The following is a 21,092-nucleotide window of genomic DNA, read 5'->3' on the forward strand; positions in this document are numbered from 1 at the left end:
TGCCCTTAACACTTCTTGTTCTGGGGACATAAGTGAATAATTAGAATTAGAGGGTACATTTGATTCAAAAAGAAAAAGTCATTTAACAGTAAAGAGCAAACTTTAAAGAAGGAATGTGGGAGGGTATAGAACATAAGGTCTGACAGAGGCTGTCTGCAGTGCTGTGAGGTTTCTCCGCAGCAGCCAGTTAGGTATAGGTAGAACCACGGGGGATCCACGGGAGTAATTCATCGCCACTGCAGATGTTCAAACATTCAGAGTACATCCATCCTGTGTGCTCTACTGAAAACACAAGCAAGCCAAGGTAATTCCTGAACACGCTCTTTTTCCACATCTTTCACCTTATAAAATTTCTTTATCCGGGTATTTGTTTAAACGAAGATCATCAAAAGCTGACCCTTTTAACGTTCTTTTGCTTCTATTTTATCTCTGATATACTAATATCTGTATGGGGATACTTCTACCTACATAATCAAAGGCATTCTGATTTCTTTTTAAATTCTGAGGTGGATATTGTCTTTTATCCACATCAGCTGTGGGAAGACGGTGTTTTTTTAATCTGTCTGAACTCCAGCAGATCTGGCCCTTGTAATAACTGTGCTATAGCTATTAGATGCAAATCCAATGATGGTATTTCTCCACCGGCGTGATGAAAACCCTGGAGGTAACTTCAAGCTTTTAGAGGATCCAGCCAAAGCAACACTAAAGAAATTGCATTTGCTCTTATGCAGTTTTTGAAACATTAGCGTATCGAATCCTTGTGTTTATTTGGCGGACAATTTAACCCATACGCCTACAAACCATGTTTATCCCATGCACCTACAGAATTTTGGGGTGCCGTGTCCTGCTGGTAGAGCTGGTTATCCAGTAAAGTCCAGCTGCCTTTACTCAACCCTACATGGATAAAAAGGCAACACTTTTATCAGCTTTTTCACCCCATCTTACCTTTGTTCTATCAGTCAAAACTGTAACCTCTTGCTACTATGTCTCACAAATTAATTCAGTTTTTGCATAACTGCGTAATTCCTCATAATGACATAATGACTTTAAAGGTGATATTGTTTTTACAGCTTGTTTTCCTGCCTCAAGTGGCTAAAAGCACCAGTTACTGCAGTTAAATATTAATCATAAATAAAATGTTAACAAAACTTTATTTTTTATTAACATCTTTATTCTTTATTTTCAGACCATTTCATTGAAATGTGCTATACAGTGTTCAATCAACTCATTAGTTTCTAAATAGACATAATCAGCAGACTTCCCAGCATGCACTGCTGCTCCCTGTTCTACAGTAAAGCCCTTTACTCTAGTCATTTCCCATCACCTGACCTTTCCTGTCCATCTGCACACCTATACCCACTTCCACATTAGTCTTGCAGTATATATCCCATCCCATTGTTATTCATTCTCCGTCAGATTGTCTAATGTGCCTGCCATTTAGCATTCCGGCTTATCTCTACCTGCCTGATCCCTGGCTGCTTTGACCCCTACCTGCCTTTTGCCTCATCCGTAACTGGACACATTTTTTTTTCCCTTTCTTCAGAGTCTGCCTGGTATTGATCTTTGCCTGTTTCGGATGAAAAATAAAGCTGATCTCTTTAAATTTGCCTGCCTCATCTCTTAATTGGGCCTTTGCGTCCAAACCTATTCATTACACAGGTCTGTATAGACTTACCATAGAGCTCTATTGTTGTTCAAAAACTATTATTAAAAGGTCAGCGTCCTCGACTTATGTATTGGGTGACTGATGATGTTATTTTATTATCCTGATGTACCACTGCAGCAGCTCATTGCAGGAGCAGTTCAGTAGATTATAACACAGCCAAATTTGTATATGTTTATGCCATGCTGAGTACAACTGATAGAGCTCAGCAGAGTATTGAGTTGAGTTATATTCAAGTTTAATGTACACAAGACAATACCTCCTTGTTCTCTCTTTGAATGAATGCCCCTTTTTTTTTTTTACCAATCATGATACTATTGCTTCTTACAAATGGACCTGTTTACCAGTGGAATGTTCAAAATCGGTGGTTTCAGAGTATCCCAGAGCTTTCTCAGTCTTTTGTTACCCCTATCCCAACTTGTTTGAATTGAGCTGCTGGTGTAAAATTCAAAATAGTTGTATATTTACAAAAATCAATTAAGTTAATGAGGTTATACAATAAACATAATGCCTTTGTGCCATTTTCGCAATTTCTCACAATTATTTCAAACGGCTTGGTCTAGACTTAAAATTATTCCATCATTTTAATTTTAAGTCTAGTCTTTTGCCTTAAAACTGCCAATTTTGCAGACTGCCTGTGTTGTTTAATTTATTTTGTCCACTTTGGATCTCTATAAATCTCCACATCTACGATGAACGTATGCAATAAGCAGACATCTTGGTTTTTGCAGATGCTGTCAACAAGGTATGTACATTTAGAGCATTAATTGCGGCAGGGCTCACATAGAAAATATGTGGGAAGGGAGGGAAAACTTTGTTTACAGACCCAATAAATGAATATAATGAGGTTTGACTTATCCACAGCAGCTGCTTTTGTATGATAATATATTGTGAAGAAGTCAAATCAGCTCAATCAGGTAATTGAAGATGATGCTATCTGTCTTTTGCGAGCCAGACATTAAAATAAATCAATTTTAGAAACTGGATTCTGGTCTACACACAGCATACAGAGCTGCCTGGCTAATGCTTAGTCATGTAAAAGAATAGATAGTGAGGATTATGTCAAATATCACTCTCTAGAGCAACATCCATAAAAACTGAACAACTGCCCATAATAACGTGATTCAGAAATGTCACTGCTTTTTCTGGCACTTGCATGTCTTTTCCCAAGAGGACAAATGGTGCCCTTTAACTGAAACGTCTCCTATGGCTTTCTCACCTCCAGTCATCTGCCAGTCCCCACAGAATACCCAACACAGTGAAGAAAAAAAAAAAGGCGCCATTTAGTTATCGTCATGCAGCGAAACGAGGTGTTAATAGAAGAAAGGGGGGGAAAAAAGAAGAAAAAATATATGTGGCAGAGATTCTCTCCAAGCCACTGATGAACAAATTTCCACTGTCAAAACAACATGGGTTAGTGCTCATGCTTCACCGAGCATTGGGAGAAGGAAAAGAAAAGCAAATGTAGAAAGGAAGGACATGATCGTTTTAAAAATTTACTTCATCAGTGGAGACAAAATAACATGCAGAGCTTAAAATCAAATTACATCTAAGTTGGCGACAACAGGTGAGAAAAAAAGGATTACTGGGACCTCCTTCCTGTTTAGAGGCGCCCTCTCACGTCATACAAGATCCTCCTGATTTACATGACTCCAAAGAGGAAAGAGGTTGTTACAAAAATGAAGAGCTGAGGAGTGCACTCAGATGCACTTCAAGGGGCGTAGAAAATAGAGCAGGAGAAAAGGGGGGGTGTGGGGGGGGTCAAAAGAAATTGATTTAAAAAGAAGTTTGTAGGTTTGCTGTCATGCACAAGTGTCAGGCTTTTATTTTGGCGGTCAAAAATAGGGGGAAAAGATAGAAAAATACCTTCATCACTGCCACCATCATTACTGTAGAAATCTGCACCTTGCGCCCTGTTTGAGTAGGCCCCTAGTGTTGAGGAGAAAAGTAGAATAAGGGGGGGGGGAGACATTTAAAAAGAAAAAATATTTTTCAGGAAAAAAGAAAATCTGACTAAAAAATAGAGGTAATGGAGGTGGGGGTACTGTGTAAGAAAAAAACAAGATGGGAACAGATTTCTTGTGAGCTGAACAGGCTGTGGGGTGATGAAGAGACTTTGACTAACAAGGAGCACAACAGCAGCCAATGCAGAGCCCAACAGCAATTTGTGACCAAACAGTTCCATCAGCTGAAACAAATCTGCCACGCTGGTGTGATACACTCTCATTACCCGTACAGTCAATGTGCAGCAAAACAGGCGCATCAGCGGAGACGCGAAGAGATTTTCCGTCTCGGGAAAAGACGAGGCGATCATTTAAACACGGCAAAATACGGAAGACAAAGTGATAATAATTGAATCTTCTGAGGTGAAAGTCAGTCCTATCTGACAGTCACGGTTCTATTTAACACAGAAGTGTGATTCTGATATCAATCAATCTTTTCATCTTGCTCTTGGAAATGGTGAACGACAATTCAAAGGCACTTTACAAGCATTCAACCATTCACGTAAATGTGGCAGAGGGTACCGTGTAAGGTGCTACTTTTTCTTCAGGATTGATAACCAGAAGAACACTCATACGTTGATGGAACAGCCATCAGGAGCAATTTAGGGTTCAGTATCTTGCACAAGGACACCTCGACATTTTAGGCTGCAGATATCACGGATTGAATTAGAATTAGTATATCTTTTGTTTGTATTCAAATACCAATACCATACTCCTGCTCTCTCTCTCTCTCTTTCTCAACCCAACCGGTCAAGGCAGATGGCCGCCCATCTTGAGCCGGGGTCTGCTCCGAGGTTTCTGCCTTCTAAAAGGCAGTTTTTCCTCTCCAGTGTTTGCTCAAGGGGGAATGTTGGACTCTCTGTATTACAGTTTAATTAAAGAGTTTGGTCTAGACCTGCTCAAATTGGAAAGTGTCATGAGATAACTTTTGTTGTGAATTGGCGCTATATAAATAAACTGAATTGAATTGAATATTTGGTTTGTTTAATGTGTACAACACTGTAATGTAAAAATAATAAGTTGTAGTTTAGAAACAGTCCAGAGAGGTTAGAAACAATGTATGGTTATAAATACATAAAGCTTTCTGAAAAGTACTATGCGTTCTTTGCACTACAGTCCTTAAGAACAGGAAAACATCAGATTTGTTTTTATTATTATTATTGTATATGAATTGTACATTTTTGTGTTTCATAATCTGAAAAATGACTCATGTTTCCCAGTTGTCATAGCAACACAATAAGCAGTCAGAAAAAGAGTCACCATCAGAGAAACGGTGGAAAGATTTGACACGGAGCACTGAACTGGGCACATAGAAATGGTGATACATTTAAGCCCTCAGTACTGTCTGACAGGACCGTATCTGAGACCAGTAACCAAACTAAAATCAACGCAACTTGGATAACAGCTTGATAGACATATTTTGGCTGCTGATAAAAAAAAAATCTGGTATCACATCCAAATGTGATACTGCATGTTTTCAACATTGTATGTGCATTGTGGCTTTCTCATCTCTGATATATGTGAAAACAAGAGCAGAGGATTGTGCTCTCCCTCTGCCCTCCCCTCCCCATCTTTTTATGTTTTAAATGTAAGTATACACTGAGCATATTGGCTCACTTGAATGATATTCATTATTTTACATTATATTTCATTCAACATTCATCTGTAACCAGCAGAGCATCTGCTGGTTATTAATTTGAGTGTCTGAGAGTGGACCTAACTGATAATACATACAATATAATAATAATATAATATAATATAATTTTGTTGGTGGCTTGGAGTGCTGTGATATAAAATAAGCTAATATAATAATAATATGCATGATTTGTAAAATGTGCAAATAGCTGTGAATAACGTGCCCTACAACCCTAACATATGGGCCCTATGAAAAACAGTTGATAGTGTAGAAAGGGCATTGATTATTGAAAGGTAGTTCTATTTTACAACACATATGTGTCTCAGAGACTAGTGACCAACACCAAAACCCATGACTCTAGTACAGATTCCTGTCTGTGGTTAGGTTTAAGCAACAAAAGCACTTTGGTTAGGGAAACATTTTATTGAAAATTGTCTGTTAAATGTTCCTGAAAACAAATTAAATACCTTGTCATGGAATATTTTTTATATATATTTATTATATTTTAATGTTAATTAATTACAGTTCCCCTTTATATTAAGCAAAAATGTAACTTACCGGCATTACATTTCCCTTGTAAACATATTTGCTGTTACAAATTGGCTGTATACATTTGGCAAAGATCCAAATGGGGATAAAATGGCGCTTGTACAAATACATTTCTGGATTATCTCTCTCTCTCTCTTACTAACTATATATATTTATATATATATAATCATAGAATGTGTATTTATTGCTCCAAGTGTTGTTTCGCTACAATGAAATGAATTAGGCATGATAACAACATATTAAAGACAGGAAAAAATAGTCTTATTATCCATGCTGCCCAACAGACCTTAAGCTCTTACACTGTTCAGTATGTATCATCTGCTCCTTTCACTATGCTCCCACCTACATATGTGCTTTAGCATTCACTGATCAGCAAATGGTGGCGAATAGGTCTCAACAGGCACATAATGTGGCTGCATAGCTTGGGATGGTGGAGTGTTTGAACAATATAGCTGCTTCACTGAGAGACCAAGCTGCACAAACACAGACCAGTGCCATGTTGGTGTTACCCGGCCGAGCGTGAACATCCACATCTGCTCAGGCTCTGCACACACAGATATACACACAGCATATATGCAAGCCTCAGTAAATCAGAAAATTTACACAAAAATTAATCTGAAAATATTTCACAGTGATTTTAGTATGTAAACCATGCTGTTTTATCTACCAAATAATTAAAATACATGTGATTGTTACAAGCATAGAGATTGATTTCTGATGATGATGATGATCATTCGCTTATTTTGGTATTTTGGATGCAATAGAAGTGAATTAAACAACCATATACACCGATCCGCCATAGCATTGTTACCACTGACAGGTGAAGTGAATAACATTTGTTATATCCTTACAATTGCACTTGGCAGTGGGTGGGATACATTAGGCAGCAAGAGAACATTTTCTCCTTTAAGTTGATGTTAATAAAGATTTTAGGCAATTTGACATGGGTCAAATTGTTATGGTCAGGGGACTGGTTCAGGGGATCTCCAAAACTGCAACTCTTGGGGGATGTTCCAGGTCTGCAGCGGTCAGGACCTATCAAAAGTGGTCCAAGGAAGGAAAACCAGTGAACTGGTTACAGGACCATTGGGGCCCACGGCTCACTGATGCATGTTTGGTGTGAAGGCTGGCCAATGTTGTCTGATCTAATACAAGATCTAATAGAACATACTTTGTGTATGGGGCTGCATAGTCGCAGACTGGTCAGGGTGCCCATGGTGACCTGTGTCCAATGCCAAAAATGCCTGCAATAGGCACGCGAGCATCAGATCTAGACCACGGAGCAGTGGAAGAAGGTGGCCTGGTCTGATGAATCATGTTTTATTTTTCATCGTCTGGATGGCCAGGTGCACGTGCCTTGCTCACCTGGGGACGACCTGGCACCAGGCAAGCCGGCAGAGGTGGCGTGATGCTTTTGGCAATGTTCTGCTGGGAAACTTTGGGCCCTGTCATTCCTATGGATGTTAATTTAACAAATACACTGTTGCTGAGCAAGTACACCCTTTCATGGAAACGGTATTCCCTAATGGCAGTGGCCTCTTTCAGGAGGATGATGCACCCTGCCACACAACAAAAATGGATAAAGAACAGTTTGAAGAACATAACAATGAATTTGAGTTGTTGACTTAGCCTCCTAATTCTCCAGCTCTCAATCCAATCGAGCATCTGTGGGATGGATGGCTGGAAAAACAAATCCAATCCATGGAGGCACCACCTCACAATTTACAGCACGAAAGGGATCTGTCACTGTAGGTAAGGGTCAATGGGTAAGGGTTGTTTCAGCCTACTCAATATTAGGCAGGTCTTCATAATGTTATAGCTGATCAGCATATAATAGTCAGCAATTGATCCACATAAGATTAATGAATCAGTTGATTATTGTGCCTAAATGTACATCTATAGAATTTAATATTATAAACAACCAATCCCTTGGAAAATCAGATTGCCAGATGGAGAAGCTTGATTCGTCATTCCAGAGAACGCATCTCCACTACTCTAGAGTCCAGTGGTGGTGTGTTTTACGCCACTGCATCTGACGCTTTGCATTGCACTTGGTGATGTATGGCTTGGATGCAGCTGCTCGGTCATAGTAACCCATTCCATGAAGCTCTCTATGCACTGTTCTTGAGCTAATCTGAAGGTCGCATGAAGTTTGGAGGTCTGTAGCGATAGACAGAAAGTTGGCGACCTCTGCGCACTATGCGCCTCAGCATCCGCTGATCCAGCTCTGTCATTTTACGTGGCCTACTACTTCGTGGCTGAGTTGCTGTCGTTCCCAATCGCTTCCACTTTGTTATAATACCACTAAAAGTTGACTGTGGAATATTTAGTAGCGAGGAAATTTCACAACTGGTCTTGCTGCACACGTGGCATCCTATCACAGTACCAAGAAGGAATTCACTGAGCTCCTGAGAGCGGCCCATTCTTTCACAAATGTTTGTAGAAGCAGTCTGCATGCCTAGGTGCTTCATTTTATACACCTGTGGCCATGGAAGTAATTGGAACACCTGAATTCAATTATTTGGATGGGTGAATGAATACTTTTGGCAATATAGTATATGTTAACTTACATCACAATACACCTGTCGCTGACAGTTATTCTGGAAGTCAGTGGAAAATTACCTGTTTCATAATTTAGGTATGTGTTGAAATTTCTGTATTATTAATGCACTAACTGTAATATAATATGCATAATATGCAGAATTAGCTGACTGTTGTATCTCATTTCTACGTCCTCAAATTGCCACCAACCCAAAATGCTGGTATTTGACCTCATGGGGATGAGATAAAGACAGATAAACAACAAGAAAATCAGAAAATATAGACAGGGAGCAGAGTCTCTGCTGATACAGACACCACCCCAGCCTTCTTGAGGGTCATAATTGATGATTGAGGGGAATTATTTTTAGTTACATTGCAATACAGTCTTTTAAATGAAATTCCTGCATATAATCCCTTTGACTTAAAATTTCATTTATTTTCTGTATAGAGACATGATATGTTTAGAAAATGTCGGACTTGCATCTTTACTCCAAAGAGCACTATTTGAGTGTTTTTTGGGAAGAATATCATAATTACAGATCTTTTTGTCAAGCCATGCTTCTGAAAGGCAAAACTCAGGGCAAAGAAGCCCTAATGTAAAACTGATATGAACACATAATGTAATATATATATATATTAAAGCCAACAAAAGACTTTCTATGCAACTACTAATAACTGCAGGCAACCTGGATGCATTTAGGTGTTGTCAACTTACACAGTAATTTCTCTTGTAGCAGTTGGATAGAGAAGATACTGTAGAGAAACTGTTGAAATGGACGTCAACTGAGTTTTCAGTTTGTCTGTAGTGATTTATTATGGGTACTGCATAAGCCAGAATTGGCATCTGTAGCAGAAAACTAGGAAATATTTTTTTTCTGCAGACCATCAGCACAAATCACATTACTTAAGTATTCTTCTTACCTTTTCCAAATTAGGAAGCTCTCACAAGCCCGTATGTTCTCCTCCAACTCAAGTGGTTTTGAGCTGAATGAGCACTCTCCAGTCACGCTGAGGGTTATCAAAAACAGCAAAAAGACCTACACAAGAAGTTCCTCACTAAACGTAGAAGTCACTTCTGGAGGATCGATCATGAGCTTGTTAGCATTTAACACTTTAGCTACATCCAGCATGGACCCGATGGCCATGCAGTATTGTGGGTGTGTGCACACTGGGTGGTGTATTAGTGCATCAGTCATTAATTAAGGTATATGTAATCTTTTTTTAACCTATGCAAAGGTACAATAATGCTAATCTTGATTAGCATCTTTACAGAACAGCGCCGAGAAAATATTTAGCTTGATTCGGGCTAAAGGCTGCACCAAATAAAGCGGAAGTGCTGATTTACCTTCTACAAAATTATATAACCATTTGATGTTCTTGGCATTAAGATGGAAGTAAATAAAACTGAACTGCAGCAGCTCAGAAAAAAATCAAGTCTTAGAGGTATTTTCTCTCTCTCCGTTTACCACCCAATAAAGTGCAGAATATTTTAATTTAAGGAACAGCTTGGTCAATCCCTGCACCAAAAAAAATGGAATGGAATGGAATAAATCATGGCTGCTGCTGAAACATTAAGCCACTCATTGTGCTTGCGGAAGGTCATATGAAAGGAAAAAGGCAGCTGTTAACCACTGCTTTGGGTTTTACATTTGAGCTAAGTGTTGAGATGAGACGGTCGTGGTATTGCCCCCCCCCCCCTCCTGGAGACAGCCCCCTTGAGGACACATCTTTACTATGATTAAGTCACTTCACAGCTGCATGCTCCCTCCCCAGTCATTCTGCATTTACTGTAGATGCTGATAAAGCCTGCTTTACTGCCTTAACACTCAAACTAGCCTCCATTTCTACACATCATCCATATCCTCTTTCTCTCTTTATATACACAAATGAAAAGAGCGAGTGACTGTATTGCTTTCTCTGGCAATACAGTCACTTGAGCATGCTCAGTGCAGGCCATAGTGGATTTTCTCTTTCAACTTCAAATCAGATGACAAAAGAATAGGCATTGCTTAATCTGTCAACCCACTTGAGGTGCAGTAAAACTATAAATCCCTCGCTGATCCTCCGCTGGCAGGATATTTTGACATTACACTGGATTTCTGAAAAGGCCAACTCAGGGGATATAAAGATGATGGGCAGCGAGTGGAGCTCTAACTGGGATAGACATGTCACTCCCTGCTGAGCTCATACTGTAGAGGCACCTTGTGATTCTTTTTTTTCACTTGTTCCTCACCCTTTTCTTTCTCTATTCGCAAAATGGGAAATAATGTGACTTAAAAATTGAATACATTATCTTTTATCATTTTGCATTTGTCCAAAACTAGGGATGTTTAGCAAACTTCTAATTTGCTTTTGTGTTTGGTTGAAAACTGCATAACTCCACTATATTTCCTACAGGTTCACCTCACCTCCAAGCGTACTCTGACTCCCACTGCTTTCAAAATCCATTAAAAATAGCTTAGAGACATAGTGCTGCTTAGACTAATGTAGTGCATCATGTTCACAATGCCTGGTCCGATGAAAACCTTTTAAAACCCTGTTGGATAAATGGATAAAGTCATAGTAGGAGTGCTGAACAGCAGTATATTTTGGAAGCAATTGTAAAAAAGGTTTGATAGACCAAACGCTTGATTATTCCTAACCTTAATGTTAAGAAGGTTAGTTAATAAAAAAATGGAAATTTGAATAAACATTTAATGAGAATAATAGACTCTTGATTGCTTGACAATGCGCAAACAGCTTCGCACATTCACAGAAGGATGTTTTTAACTAATAGCTATTATAATAATAAATATATAGTAGGAATAGGTGAGTTAGCTAGTTGTGCCACATAATTCTGCCGTTCTCAGAATCGCATGGTACAACAAGATGAGCCGTATTTGTGCATTGTACAATATGTGAAATATGAAATAAAGAGAAAGTCAAATAATAGCCAGAACAAACAAATGAAGGTTGTGGTTTATAAAAGGCAGCAGGGGAAAAGAGTGAAGTGTGTGAAGAATTATCTGGGAAGCTATAGACCATACAGTGTCTTTCCACCAGATATTTAACCAAGACAGTAGCACCACTATGTTGTGTCCGCAAACACTTCCTGTTTGCCCTCTTCACCTATTACTGGTCCAGCTCCTCACCTATGAAAAACACATTCCGAATATTCTAATGACACTGCCTCACATTCACTCCTCACTGAGAATAACACCGCTAACTTTCGGGCTAGCTCCCACTTTGAACAGTTACTTTCAGCACAGCAAGTTTAAGGCACAAAAGCTACGTGGTTTGGTTTCGGAAAAGGATCAAGGATCAAGGAACTTTTATTGTCGTACCAGCTCACATTTACATGCTTATGGTACGAAATTAGGACTCAGGTCCCAGGAGCAATAGGTAGGGTAAAGGTAGGGTAGGGTAGGGTTCTTTTGTATGGTATACAAACTCCATTCTCCTCGGTGAAAGTCATGAAACCCCAACCTCCACCCATCTTGGGATTTATGTGCTTTGTAAACTTTTCCTTGTGCAGTTGCTCCGATCGTCCGATACTGACGGAGATATATTTGCATTTACCTTCTGTGTCTGACAAAAAGGTCATACCTGATGCCCTGGGAATAAGACCTGATTCGCTGAGAACTCTTCCTCTTTTTGACATTTTTCTCACACTTCCTTGTTTCTGTTTTGTGTATGTATAACCTGACTCTGTTGCTGTATTGACACTGTGGTGTTTGACACCTAAACATGCTGTTGAGTTTGCGAGAAATATAATCCAACCTCAAATAACTGTTTTAATAAAGGCCTGGTTCTTCTGTCTTTAACTAAGCCACTTAAAGAGAATCTATGATGCACTCTACTCTCCCTCCCTTAAATTCTCCCTCCCTTTCTTTTTCTCTCTGTATCTTTCTGCAGGTACCTCTATGTTGAACTGCATCCAGCCCGCTGACAAACCCAAAGTCTGCTGTCAACATCTGCCCATGTCATTCTTCTATGTAGTGCTATTAGCAGACTATCAGCAGGATGGTTCTCCCTTGTGAGCTGGGTCCTGCTCAAGGTTTCTTCCTGTTAAAAGGGAGTTTTTCCTTGCCACTATCTGCTTGCTCGGGGGTTCAGGCTCTGGGTCTCTGTAAAGTATCTAGAGACAATTTTGATTGTATAAGGTGCTATATAAATAAATTCAAATTGAATTAAATTGAAATACTATGAAAAATGACAATGACAAATTGCACACGCCGTTGCTTTATATAATTGCAAAATACATGATGCCAATATGCAAAAAAAAGGGTTTAAGACAACAAAGCATATTTAAATGTAAAATCAAACCTACGACTGTGGAGACTGACTCCTTAACTCAAGGGACAATTTCAGGCTATTTCATATATTTAACATATGTATCAACTATGCCTGCTGTCACCTACAGCATTATATTGAACAGCTCACTGTGACTATCTTTGTTTGTACTATTTCTCCTTGTAATATTGAAAACAGATCCACTGGCCAAATAGTATAGAATATCTCGAATGAATCTTCACTATCTTGGTAAAACACATTGATTTTTCCTGTGGCTTTTCTTTACAATAAAAGCATTGCAGGGACACAAACGTGAAAGTAAATTTTAAAACCCAAAGATTCAATTAAAAGCCGCAGCAGGCTACTGAGAGCTTAACACAGACAGATGTTTAGAAGCAGAGGTAGGTCACAAGTCACACATCTGTGCAAGACAGGCAAGAGACCATCACGTGTTGTGCATGGTTGGCTCTGCTACCAAGCTGGCACAAAGACAAATTATATTATACATAGCAGACTGCTGTCTACTGATTTATTGCACTCCCTACTAGAGTACAATAACTTTTTTTTTAGGGAGGTACTTAATTATTTGAGAAAAGCCCCCAAACAAAGCCCCGGCACTGATGTAGGATTGTGAGATTATCTCTCTCTCCTGCACTTTTTAATCTGCCGTGTACTCAAGAGCACAGACTAAATTTAGCACAGAGCTGTCAAGGATCTCAGGCAGAAACACAATGTGCTTCGCTATCCTTCCAGAGGCCATCCACACTGTCCCACTGCTTCCTAAAACAGCTCAGCCAGCCTGCTCTCCCTGACCCCTAACCACTCCGGGTTATGTTCAACACACTTTTCACAGAGCACACTGCTGTGCATGCTGGCTGCAGCAGAAACCTGAATGGGTAAAGTGCTCTGTTGGTACAAGTGTCACACCCACTCCAAAAGTGCTCACTCAAACAAGGAAGTGCGGAAAACATTATGGATGATTCTTCAATCTGAGAGCAATACAGAACATCCTGTGGTTCTTTTTTTTTTTTTCATATTTTAATCTTACATCACTCTTGGTCAACAGCACTCTTATCAGTCGTACTACAAAGCAGAATGGATGGACAGAGCTTTCAGCACTTTGACAAGAGGCTCTGCACTTCCTGTCTTTTGGACAAACCATTGTTCACTGATTGGACTGCTGGCAGAGTCAAGGGCAATAACAGCAACAACACCTTACTCACCAAAACAAGATAATACAAATGCATTGTAAAAGTAAATAAATAAATAAAAATGCATAAGCTTGTCCATGATTAACCCCAACATTTTATAGACTTCTGCTTTGAGAATAAATTCACCTTGTCTAATGTCTAAACTGAATGAACAGAAGGTCCAACACTTCAAAGTGATTTACAATTATTTGTAGATAAAATGTAGATAAAAACTAAGAGAATTCTGACTGGTTGATGCCCAGATAGGGAGCACAATTATTAGCCCAGAACAGTGTTGGGATCTCAGGCCATGTGCTGAGATTAACAACAGAGAGGCCTGTATGTCATCCTAGAGACCTGAAGTCAGGGTTTTACAACCCTTTGTTTGAATGAGTGCCAAAAGCACCTAGCTGTAAGGCTTAGTTTAAATAAATAAATCTGCTCCTATCTATACACAACAACAGAAACTATAAATGTTATTTCATTTCAACTTAACTTCAAAAAAAGTGATTTCCGATTCGTTCCTGATGTAATTTGCCGTTAATGCTAACTCAGCAGTTCCTCCATGTTTACCTGTTGCGTTGATATTTACAGTGTAATATCCATTGGAGGTTTTTGCAGCATTCAGCAAGTTAAATTCTTCTTAAAATCTTTACAATATCTTTAAACTTTTACAATACCACAATAGTGCAATTGAATCCTATCATTATCATACCACTTAACGTATGAAAATGTAACACCTGTAATGATAATATGGCCTGTTATTATACCACCTCTTTCAATATTCCCAACAATATGTATCCATTTTCTACACTGCTTTATCCAGGTCGTGGGGGGGCTGGAGCCTATGGATAGCCTCCAGCCTATGGACAGACCCGGTCAGGGCTGACACACAAAGAAAAACAACCACAGACTGACACACTCACAGTTAGGGACAATGTAGAGTAGCCAATTAACCTAATGTGCATGTTTTTGGGATTGTGGGAGGAAGCCGGAGTACCCAGTGAGAACCCACACAGGTACCGGGAGAACATGCAAACTCCCCACAGAGGGGCCGGGATTCAAACCTGGAATCTGCAACAGTGCTAACCACTGTACCCCCATGCCGCCCTCCCAACACTATATAACAACAATTTTTAATGATATAACAAATTTAATTAGTGTTTCCTGGAACCTGATTAACCAATTAAAAATGAATAATTCATGGAGTTTATTTAGGTTTTCATTAAAATCAATACTTTCAAATCATTCTGAGCTGATGTCCTAGGTAATAGCGGCAAAGTATTTTCTGCAGGTCAGAATGTGCTGACTGAAACTCCACTGAAAAGCACAATCCACTGTCATAACATTCCCGCTTCTATTCAAATGTATAATGTCTGAACAACATGTGATCATATACAGAGACATAAAAGAAATAACATTACAGGCAAGATGTGATTTAAGGCTTTTCTAAATAAAATGTAAGACCCTTTGATGCCTATTAAAGTTCTATTACAGTAGAGTTTACAGTAGCAAATAGCATTAGCACTGAATGTGCATTACCTCACCCCACCATGCAGCTAGATGTACAGCCTAAATAGCTGACTCTCAGTCCGACTCCTAGTCAATACAGTTGAAATGTTACTTGCCATCCACTGCCGAACTGGAACTGAACACAGAATCAGATACCAATAGAGCTAACTGTCTAACAACAGCTACAATAAGGACCTTTAAAACTTTCTGTCTATCAGGAAACTCTGAGGTAGTACAGTTTTATGTAGAAAGCCCTGATATGACAAATTGTGTCAGAATTACTTCACCTTCAAATGCTATAACAAAAATCAGTAAGTGTATCTATCTATCTAAGATGAATCCTAAAAAATAACATACCATTTGTTGTGAGTAGAGAACAACTGTGAGATTTTGGTTAAAACATTACCTCAAAGCTCAAGGCAAAGTTGCTTGAGCAAGTGTGAGAAACAAAATGGAACAACACAAAGACATTGGCTACAGGAGCAGGCAGAAGACAGAAAGTAGACAAGAGACGTAGTCAGTTGAACCTACCATCCTCTGTGGGGACGTAGATGTTAAGGTAAAGGCAGTCCTCACTCTGCTCCTGCACATAGGTTACCACTGTATCCAAGTTGGCGGTGAACCACACAGGGAGCATATCATTGAGTAAAAAGCGATCCTCTAAGAACTGAGGACAAACTGGGGCAAACTGAGTAGCATTCCTGATGCCTGGCCAGGACATGGGTGGCTCCGGCGGCTGGAATCTCCGCTCTCCAGTTGGAGCCAGCGCATAAGGAATCCCCAAATACTGCTCCACTGGTCCCAGGATCTCATTGGGTAACGTAACCTTCACTCCTCGCAATTTACCATAATTGGTGGTGACCACAGGGTGTTGTTGGGCCTGAACAGCAACCATACAAATTGATGCCAACCCCATCCACAGCAGAAGGTTGGCTTTAGCCGTGGAGCAACACATCCATGAAGGGTCTCCAGGTGCTAACATTCTCCTTCTGTACTGAGCCAGAGCCTGGCAGGTCATAGTCATGGTCCACCCTCTGCACCACCCCAAGGCCCCTTTACCAAGATACTTACTGCTCTTCCTCAGGCTATGAGCTGAGAGAAGAAACCCCAGTCAAACAAAGCAGCTTTTTCAGAGCCCCCCATTCCGAGAACCTGCATGGAAATAGGTGGCTGCTATGTAGGTCCCGTCCAGAACAAGAGAGGGCCTAGGATGCTCTTTGATTGCGTGGGCTCCGACTGGATGAGGATATTCTGAAAAACAAAGAAATAAGGGTTGATCCACTTTGTCATCATAATTTTGTTAATCCATTTATCCATACAGCAGATGTGCAATAATAGATTAACACCAGATTTAGATCCAATTTTATAGTGGTTAGGGTTTAGTCCAACCAACAAAATGCTATGCTAATCAGTGTTTGACTGTACAGGGGGTTGTACATTTTTATAATTTTGTCAGTCCACCACTTTCTCTCAAAATAAAATACTTAACAAGCATTGGATGGATTGCAGGGAGGATACATTGTGTTTTTACAAACATACAGCCTTTGCCCACCTGTTATGGGCAATAACAGGTGGGCAAAGGCTTTTTTAATTTCAGACCCTTGCTGGTCTGTGCATGTATATATAGTATATTACCCTCTCACTCAAATAACAGTGTGTGCCACTGAAAGTCAAGCCAAATCAATAATTAAATCCATGTGGCAGCACAGTGGATTACAGCAAGAAGGTTCTAGGTTCGAATCCCGGTCTGGGCCCTTCTATGTGGAGTTTGCATGTTCTCCCTGTGCCTGCGTGGGTTTTCTCCGGGTACTCCGGCTTCCTCCCACAATACCAAAAACATGCACATTAGGCTAATTGGCTACCCTACATTGTGCCTAGGTGTGAGTGTGTGCGTCTGTGGTTGTCTGTCTTTGCGTGTCAGCCCTGTGATTGTCTGGTGACCAGTCCGGGGTGTATGGATGGATGCTGACCATGCTGACTCCTTTCTGATATGAAATATAAATGAAAAGGCAGCATGAATAAATGAGTGCGGTTTCGCTAATACGGTCAAAGTGCGTGCCAATCTTTGCGAGCAAGATAAGCTGAACAGTTCCAACATGAACACATGGACAGAACAGAAAGGATTCAGGTTATTGACTACAGATGCAAGAATCAGTCATTTATGGTGTCTTGTATTTGGGTAACAACATATGTGCCACTGGTAAACAATGCCACGTATGGAAGAAGGAAAGGAGGCCTGATGTAATAGGAACAAAGGGTGGTTATGATTAACAGTGTTAATTAATCTTTAATGAGACTTTTAGACTCTTAGCTTGTAATGTTTGGGGAAAGACAGAGCAAAGTAAAATGCCAGGCAGCAAACAAGGACGTAAAAGACACAAGTTTCAAATATTTAAAACCTTGGCTTTGCAAGTGAAATGAAAACACAGATGGGAAACCAGAAAATGGGAAACCAAAAAGAGAAAAGATGTTAATAATAATAATAATACCAGCCTTACATTTGAATTCAATCACACCTGAGTTTAGCTCAAGCAAGAAAATACGTTTTATGTAAACTGGATGAACCAAACCTTAAAAGTTTGCCATTCTACCCTCAGGCTCATTTCAGAGCTAGCAGTGGTGTTTCCATGGCAACAATCAATGATACTCGCTGACACCTGGCAAAAACCAAGGCAAAAATGTCTCGTTATTTCAACTTTGCTAACAATGTTGTGAAGCCAGCGAAGGGAAGAGAAGACATTCTTCAACACTGCAGTAAACAAGCTATAAAAATATTTCTGAGGCAAGAATTGTTTCTTAAATTCCCGCAACTGTTACTCTCATCTCTGAATTTCCTAAGTAAACATCCTTGTGACTGTTTTTCAAAACTCCTTTGCTCTTCCAGAGTGAAAAAGGCCAAACTGCCTATTGCCTGATTTTGAAATAGTTAAACGTGAGATAAATAGACTTTTTGTGGCAAATTATATTCCATCCCTCCATTTTCTACACCACTTATTAGGTCAGTCAGTCAATTGCAGGGCTGACACACAAAGACAGACAGCAACACACGCACACACTCACACCTAGGGTCAATGTAGAGTAGCCAATTAACCAATTAATTGGTACCCGGTACCCATAGAAAACCCACGCAGGCACAGGAAAAACATGCAAACTCCCCAGTGAAGGACCAGACCAGGTTTTGAACCTGGAACCCTCTTGCTGTGAGGTGACATCGCTAACCACTTCACTCATGGGTAATCATGATCCATATGCTATTTTTGATATTTGGCTGGTAGCAAATGTCTAAAGATCCTACATGGTGTCAGTGCCGGTGCTGGTAAAATCTATACCCTAGCTGGCCTTCACAAACGCGACACACATGCTTTTAACTCTGCTAACAGAGTTAACTCTCCTTGTAGTGTGTAGGGTCCATATAAATCAAGCTAGAGTGTAACCACAAATTTGTAGGTGGTGTTGTATCAGTATCCATTCCAGTTCATCCCAAAGGTGTTCCAAGGGGGTCAAGACTCTGTGTGGGCCAGTCAAGTTCTTCCACATCAAAACTCATCCAACCATGTCTTTATGGAGCTTTGCTTTGTGCACTGGGGCACAGCCATGCTTTAATAGAAAAGGGCCTTTCCAAAACTGTTGCCACAAAGTTGGAAGCATAGCATTGTCCAAAATGTCTTGGTATGCTGAAGCATTAAGATCTCCCTTCACTGAAAGCAAAGGACCAAGCCCAACCCCATCTTTCTTCAATTCTTCTTCTATTTGTTGACATATTGTATATCTCCCTATATAGAGAGTATATTCAGTATATACTATATGCATATTTTTGCGCAACTAACCCTTTTCTTTCTGTCACCTCCTCTCAGTCACAGTCACCATTAATGAACAAAATATTAATTACATGATCTGTAGCAACACCCCTTTAACTGAAACAATGTGTGCCTCTCACCATTAAGAGAGACAACGTGTCCATTTGCTATGATACCTTGTGGGTTCATACATTGCTTCACCCCTCTTCCTCTCCTCACAGTTTTAATGCATAAGTGTTTTTGCCTGTGCAGCTGCTGCTGCTGCCGCTTTGACATACAGCAGGCTATTATGTTGTTAAAGCTGCCTGCGGTAGCGTAACATTTTGTAAAATCAGTGTCAAATGTTTTAATAACCTTTAAATACAAACCATCCTCATTCAAAGTCTTCAAAACTATGTCTGAGATACATAAATATTCATATCTAAATATCATACAATTGTGGTAAACACATTTTTTTAAAAATGCCTACATCATGGTTACATTGCTGAAATCTCTCAGATGGATGGAAACGACTAAAAGTAAAAACATTTTACCAGGTTTCTGCCTTCAGAAATGACTTCTTAGTAGTAATGAATTACTACTTGATAACAAAGATTAAAAGATACAGCTTTTAGTCACATTAGCGCAAAAGAAACAGAGCCCTCTCTGCAAAAACCAAGTTCCTCCTAACCTCACATCAGGGAAAGTATAGTTTTGTAACAGTAAAGATTTATATCTCTCCCAACCAACATTTTCTGCAGTAGGTTCTCATGTACAGCACCTCTGATAATTCACAGATTCATAATTTGCTAAGCAATGTCCTATAATGAAAAAAAACCCCACAAATATATGAATTTATATTATTTACTTTTCTAAAAATGGTGATAATATTCTATTTGAACAACATGTCCACATTGTTACAGTGTACTATCCAACTCTGGTTCACCCCAGAAAAATCTTTACTTTAAAGTCACGTACTCTTCACACAAGTGACACAGCAAGAGGTCTAGTTTATAGAGAATTAGGATGATGAAAGACAAGATTTCACATTATATTTCAAGATACACATTCCACAAAGGGTTTGCAGCGATACATACGAAATGTACAACTGCTAGAGATCAGCCTAGTCATGTATTAAAATGTGTAACAACTAGGGGTTAAATAGTGAGAATGACTATCATCTACTTTTTATATACTAGTGACATCCGACTAAAATGTGTCATTGGAGCTGATTGAAATTTATTAATTTACCCTTCTAAAAAACATATTCTGTAAATAGTTTTCTAACCTCTTGTTATCAATAACATTGAACTGAAGCTCAATTTTTGTAGAAGCAGGAAGCTGAATCAGAAGAAGGGCTTTTAACACCATCCAAAATAAATAAATAAAATAATAATAATAATAAAATTAGAATTGACATTCCATACAAGTCTCAAAATTCTAAATACAGTTATAGACCCAATATTATTATTATTATTACCTGCATGCAGAAACATAAAGTTCATGGGCAGATAGGCAGTAATGAATGCAGCGCTCTAATAATTAAAATTCAGTGAGTCGTCAGATTTGGTAAATATCAAGCAACAATACATGGCACAATACTGTCAAAAGTTAAACAAAGATAAGAGCTCTCTGCCAGCAGGTCCTGAAGTTCTGCCCACACACACTAGGGTTTTGGGAGAGCTGCCAAACAATCCGGGCTGACCAAATCATCTCAAAACCAAAATTAGATCAAATATTGGAACAAAACCACCAAATCAAAAAGTAGATTTGAATTATGTTTGACCCTAAACATGGTGGCAAAATACTTGACCACCATGACTGACAGAAAATGAAGGAAAATGTTGACAATGCCCAGACTGAGTGAGTTTACTGCTTGTGTACTACTTATATAGCTGTTTATTCAGCTCCCTATCCTCAGAAACTGTCCTATCAATGTGGGGAGAAGTC

The 21,092-nt window shown here is 39.4% G+C and overlaps 1 protein-coding gene across 2 annotated transcripts in view; it reads right to left on the reverse strand.

Annotated features, from left to right (window-relative positions):
* Positions 1 to 21,092, reverse strand: part of nlgn4xa (neuroligin 4 X-linked a) — a 76,651-nt gene that overhangs the window by 48,643 nt on the left and 6,916 nt on the right. The window contains exons 2-3 of one of the 2 annotated variants that reach the window (XM_046382190.1): positions 15,898 to 16,617; positions 3,530 to 3,592 (exon numbers count right to left, since the gene is read on the reverse strand). In XM_046382190.1, the coding sequence (XP_046238146.1) occupies positions 3,530 to 3,592; positions 15,898 to 16,390 (556 nt within the window). In that variant the 5' untranslated portion in view covers positions 16,391 to 16,617. The remainder of the gene's footprint in view (positions 1 to 3,529; positions 3,593 to 15,897; positions 16,618 to 21,092) is intronic. The other variant, XM_046382189.1, reaches the window with a different exon arrangement.

Source organism: Scatophagus argus, chromosome 24, assembly GCF_020382885.2.
Source record: "Scatophagus argus isolate fScaArg1 chromosome 24, fScaArg1.pri, whole genome shotgun sequence".
NCBI classification, from domain to species: Eukaryota; Metazoa; Chordata; class Actinopteri; family Scatophagidae; genus Scatophagus; species Scatophagus argus.